General features: G+C 38.0%; 1 protein-coding gene across 5 annotated transcripts in view; it reads left to right on the top strand.

The window, feature by feature from the left end:
* LOC111861765 (gastrula zinc finger protein XlCGF52.1) overlaps positions 1–6,036 on the top strand; it is a 16,060-nt gene that overhangs the window by 5,075 nt on the left and 4,949 nt on the right. For all 5 annotated transcript variants that reach the window (XM_023846603.1, XM_023846601.1, XM_023846600.1 and 2 more), the window contains one exon: positions 868–1,035. In XM_023846603.1, coding sequence (XP_023702371.1) covers positions 868–1,035 — 168 coding nt within the window. The remainder of the gene's footprint in view (positions 1–867; positions 1,036–6,036) is intronic.

Below are 6,036 nucleotides of genomic sequence, written 5' to 3'. Positions count from 1 at the left end.
AAAAATCTTTTACACGCGTGCAATGCGCGAAATCATATGAGGTCGTTCGGCCATATGACATCGGTAGATTACATTAGATCACGCAGGAGGGAAGGCTGTCACCTTATAAAGGTTGTGACCAAAAATAATGTAAATAGAAGAACAATTTATATTTTAAATTTAATTTTAAAAAAATCTTTACACGCGTGGAATGCGCGACATCATATGATTTCGTTCTTAAATTTGTCCTTACATTTAACGTCATATGACGTCCCTAGATTACATTAGATCATGCAGGAAGGAAGGCTGTCTCCTTATAAAGGTGGTGACCAAAAATCATGTAAATAGAACAACAATTTATATTTTCAATATAATATTAAAAAAACCTTACACGCGTGGAATCCGCGACATCATATGATGACGTTCGGCCAGCTGCCCTTACTTTTAACGACATCATATGATGACGTTCGTCCGATAAATGTTAAGGTACATTTTAATATTATCCTCCCACCTATGTCTAGATCTTCTAGTTTCTTTCTGGCTTTTCCACCAAAATCCTATATGCATTCATCTTCTCCTCCTATGCCTGCTACATGGCCAGCCCAGCGATCATTCTACTTGTACTTGGTGAAAGGTACAAGTTATGAAACTCCTCATTATGCAGTTTTTAGGTATCATAAAGAGCAGATATTTTTCTGTCCTGCCATAGTGGCCATTAGTTTCTCAGGAAGTTCAGTGCATTATGAACTGAATACTTTCAAATGCTAAGAACAAATCTGTACAAAACAACTGTTCGAGTTAGATGTCATGAAAAGCAGCCATAGGAAGGATAGCTTAGTGTACGCTGTTACATGTAATGGGGTTGATAAAGATATGATGGTTTTACAGAACTATACAAATTCAGAGGATGTTTCAGTGGGTCCATATGATGAGACATACCCAGCTTGTTATGATGCAAATCAGGCCCTAAATATCAAAGCCGAGGAAATCTCAGATGCAGAAGAGGAAGCGGATCCTGTGCCAAAAACAATTCAGGAAATAAAAGCCGAAACTGAGGTGAGCTGTATGTGTATGTCCACTGTTAGGCAGATATCACAAATATGCAGAAATGCCCATTGTCTTTCTGATCTCCATCTGTCTGTGCACAGAAAACAACTACTGTGTTGAATGGATTTTGAAAATGTTTTTCTGAAGTGCATCAAAACAATTAATTGTAGTTTGTTGAATGTTGCTTGTGATGTACCACTTCAGTTTTCTTTTAACACATTCAGGACCGGAAGGGCCAATTGGCCCTCTACGTTTCTATAGTGTTGCAGACCAGGCAGGCCAATTGGCCCTTTTCTGATGTGTTATGTTGCAACTGACTATATCTCACTGTGTGGCCACGTTGCATCATAACTACTGCGTAGTTGACCTCGGGAATGTTTGCTAGCTTAGCCAGTAACATGATCACGCTCATTTCCTGTCACACCCTAAAGAAAAAAAGCCTTTGTTCAAGTCCAAGCTTCCACATATGAACCAGGAAGTTAGCAGTGCAACATGGATCAGAGACGAAAGCAGTTACAGGCGAAGTGTTCTCTCGGAGAACAAGAAATATTAGATTTGTTCTCCGATGAGCTATCAGATTTGCCAATAGCTTTGTCTTCTGATAGCAAGGCCAGCCTCAGTGAAAGTGACAGTGACAGGGGCCACAGGGCCCCCCAAAATATTGTGTTCAGTGAAAGTGAGAGCTCCGATGAAAGTGCGAGTACTGGGACAGCCACATGGGGTAAAGTGGACAAAACCCCCACTTTGGGTAGGTTTACTGGTGATCTGGGGGTGAAGCGGATGCCATCAGACCCAACGGATGTGTTTGAAGTTGCGTCACTGTTTTTGGAGATAGTTTCTTTGACCTCTTATATCAGGAGACTAACAGATACTATCTCCAACACCATAAGGCGTACGACTGCACCTATAAGGTGTTGAAGTGGGTGGGTGTCACTTCAACAGTAATGAAAAAAAAAATTGGCTATGATCTTTCTAATGGGGCTTACGAAGAGAGATACTTTGAAGGATTATTGGTCAAGTGACCCATTTTTAGAAATTCCCATTTTCGGCAAACTCATGAGTCATAAGAGATTTGAACAGATATGGTGGTGTTTGCATTTCAATAATAATGAAGTGCAGCCACAACCAATGGGCAGGCTTTTCAAAATTCAGCCCTTATTAGACATTTTGGTTGAGAAATTTCAGACAGTTTATAAGCCAGAGCAACAAATGTCTTTGGACGAATCTGTGATTCCTTGGAGGGGAAGGCTTTGTATTCGAACGTATAATCCTGGGAAACTCACAAAGTATGGTCTACTTGTTCGTGTAGTCACGGAAAGTACTTCAGGCTATATAGGAAATTTAGAAATTTATTCTGCTGAAGACAAGAAATTGCCAGAAACTATTGTTTCTGTTTTGGGTCCCTATCTGGATCAAAATTATCACGTTTATCAAGATAATTATTATAACAGTGTGGCAACTGCAGAATACCTACTTTCAAGGAAAGTACATATTTGTGGTACAGTTAGGGTGAACAGAGGCCTTCCTTCAGATTTGAAAGAGGAATGTAAGTGCCTGAAACGTGACACCACATTCAGGAGGAAGGGGGACATTCTTCTTCAGTCCTGGGGGGATACTTGCGTTGTGAATATGGTTTCCACTATTCACAATTCAAGTATGGTTGATGTTCAGAGACGCCACGGGCAAGTGAAGAAGCCTCTTAGTATTTCCGAGTATAATATANGTTAGGGTGAACAGAGGCCTTCCTTCAGATTTGAAAGAGGAATGTAAGTGCCTGAAACGTGACACCACATTCAGGAGGAAGGGGGACATTCTTCTTCAGTCCTGGGGGGATACTTGCGTTGTGAATATGGTTTCCACTATTCACAATTCAAGTATGGTTGATGTTCAGAGACGCCACGGGCAAGTGAAGAAGCCTCTTAGTATTTCCGAGTATAATATAGTCATGAAGGGAGTTGATAGGGCCGACCAGTTCTTGGCCTATTATTCCCTTCCTAGGAAAACAGTAAAATGGACGAAGAAAGTTGCACTGTGGCTTATAAACTGTGCACTTTTCAATTCATTTTCGGTTTTCAAAAAGGTGAACAGAAATTCTGCTTCGAAATACAAAGCATTTCTGTTGAACTTGGCAAAAGCTTGAGCTACTGACCTCACAGTGGCGGCAGTACCTGTGTCAGACACAGACGTAGTGCAGCCGGGGCCATCTGTTCACACCTGCCGGAGGCCTCATGTGGACCCCCTGGACGACTCTCGTGTGATATGCGGAAACATACCCTTGTGAGAATTGTGAAGAGTGAACATTGCAAGAAGAAGTACCCTTCTAGGCAGTGCCGTGTGCGCGCAGTCCACAAGAAGAAGAGTAGGACTGCGTACATCTGCAACTACCGCGTGATGCCTCTTCACAAAGGAGAATGTTTCCAGAGATATCACACACACAAGCACTTCTAGGAGCTCTGGTAAGTGTTCTCCAAAAATTTTAGTTCATAAGATTAATTAGATTTTATATTAATTTTTAAAGTGAACAGTGCACAAGTTAGGGTGCTAGGCTTAAAAACGCCGGTCCCTAGGGTGATTTAAATATTTAAACAACCGGTCTGCAATGTGTTAAGCAGATGTGATTTTTTTTCTCTCCTGTTGCTCCAACCTTGGAGCATATGGCTGATTTCTCAGTTTCATGATCATAATTCCTTGGATGGGTGATCAGTAAATCGCAAGGCCTCTACCTAAACACAGAATAAATGCATACATACACCAGACATCCATGCCCTGTGTGAGGTTCAAACCCATGATCCCAGCTTCCAAGCGAGCGAAGACAATACATGCCGTAGACCGCTCGGCTACCATGACAGGCAGATCTGTTATAGATGAAATTAAATACTGTGTAAAGGGAACAATGTTTCCAGGATATTCTGTAGCAGTAAATATCTTCCACATTTTCCTTGTCCAGCCAATCCAATAAGGTTTGCTTTGCTATAAATTGATACAAGAGCAAAGACTACGACAAAGTGAAACTACAGAAGAAGAAACAGTTAAGTGTAACGACAATAATGTGATATATTCAAGAATGGAACAAGATAATCAGCAGGATGAGCAGCTTCCAAATTTAAGTAGTAATATTATAATCACTGACTTCTTAACAAAACCAGAAATTTTACCAACAGTAGAAAAACCAATTCCAGTGATTGTGAATATGGAACTAAGAACTAATAAGAGAGATAATAACATGCTTTCACAAAAATCTAAGCTTAACTTAATTGTAAAGACTAAGAACATCAAAAGAACTAACCAAGGAACAAACAAGATAAATAAGCATAAAATAATGATAATTGGTTATAGCCATTGTAAGGGAACAGCAAGAAACACAAGTGATTACTTAGGAGATAAATTTGCAGTAATGGGTATGATTAAACCGGGTGCAGGTATTGAGGATATCCTTAATAATGTTATATTTTAGCGTCCTGTTGCACTGATTTATGTCCATGATTTATTCTGACCGTCTTACAGTGCATACATTTATTCGCCTTACTCTTCTCTCTTGCACTACATGTTTCGGCACTAAAGTGCCATCTTCGGGTGCTTCAGGATATCCTTACATCAACGAATCAGAATTACAGAAGTCTGACCAAAAAAGATGTAATAGTAGTACAGGGAGGAGCTAATGATGTGTATAGAAATAACATAAGGCTAGCACTAACACAGTTTGTAAAATTCTGTGAGGATTTCAATAACGTAAATATTATCATATTAGATATCCCACACAGGTATGACCTGATGGAAACCTCCTGTGTTAATAGAGAAATCCACATATTCAATAGAAAACTAAGGAAATTCACGAAAGTATTTAAACATGTTACTATTATTGAAATGAATAATAATAGAGAAACTTTCACAAGTCATAGATTACATTTAAATAAATTAGGAAAACAGCAATTTGCAAAACAAGTGGCTAATGAAGTTAGAAGGCTCACTGATAAGAAAGTAAGTAGCATAATAGGTTTGAATTGGAAACATGTGAGTAAAGGGACTAGTCCAAACTGGATAATTGAACAGACAGATAAGAGTAATCAACTTCCAAGCGATGAAATGAGAAATATGAAGGAAGTCCTCAGAGAAATAGTAAAGGATGGGATAATGAAAACACCCACTGCTGTAAATTGTGAGGAACCAGACAAAAAGTGAAAGATAATTCTGATGATTTGAGACAATGTAATAGCTCAGAAAATTTAGTAGATATGGGTAACTCTTCAACTAAAGAATTAAAAATATCTAAGAAGACAAAGAGACCCTCACTAACAATGAATAATGATTTTTTATGGTAAATGGAAGAGGTAACTGTGATTTTTATCCAGAATTAAGAGTCACCAGTAGTAGCAACAAGCCAATTAATTTAAACGGAAAAATTGTAAATAAAATTTCTGATTTAAATATTTATCATCAAAATATAAGAGGATTAGGTAATAAAATGGATGAGCTACTTAGTCAGTGGGACTCTCAATCACCACACATTCTTTGTATAACAGCACCATGTAAATAGAGATGAAATCATACAGATCTCTTTAACTAATTATAATCTTGGTGCACACTATTGTAGGAAAACCAAGAAAAATGGTGGTGCAGCAATATTTATCCAGCAATATTATCAATATGAGCCTATTAACTTAGAAGAATTTTGTATTGAACAATTAATTGAAGTGTGTGCATTGAAGTTATATCATCCCAATGACAATATTTGTATTTTAACTGTATATAGAGCTCCCTCAGGAAATTATATCCATTTTCTCAATATTTTAGAAGCAATACTAAACAGAATCTACACTAAGATTAAAAACATTATTTAGAATTATTTAGATGATATGGCTAATAACAAAATTAGGTTAGTATCTCTTTTAGCATCATATCACTTAACCAGTATAATAGATTTCCCTACTAGAGTAACAAAGACCTCAGCTACAGCAATTGACAATAAACAGAAATATGTACACAACATTTACAGTAACTCCATTATCTAAT

The sequence above is a fragment of the Cryptotermes secundus genome, unplaced genomic scaffold (genome assembly GCF_002891405.2).
Source record: "Cryptotermes secundus unplaced genomic scaffold, Csec_1.0 scaffold383, whole genome shotgun sequence".
NCBI classification, from domain to species: Eukaryota; Metazoa; Arthropoda; class Insecta; order Blattodea; family Kalotermitidae; genus Cryptotermes; species Cryptotermes secundus.
Note: the sequence above shows the minus strand (reverse complement) of the source record. Positions and strands in the feature narration are given on the sequence as shown.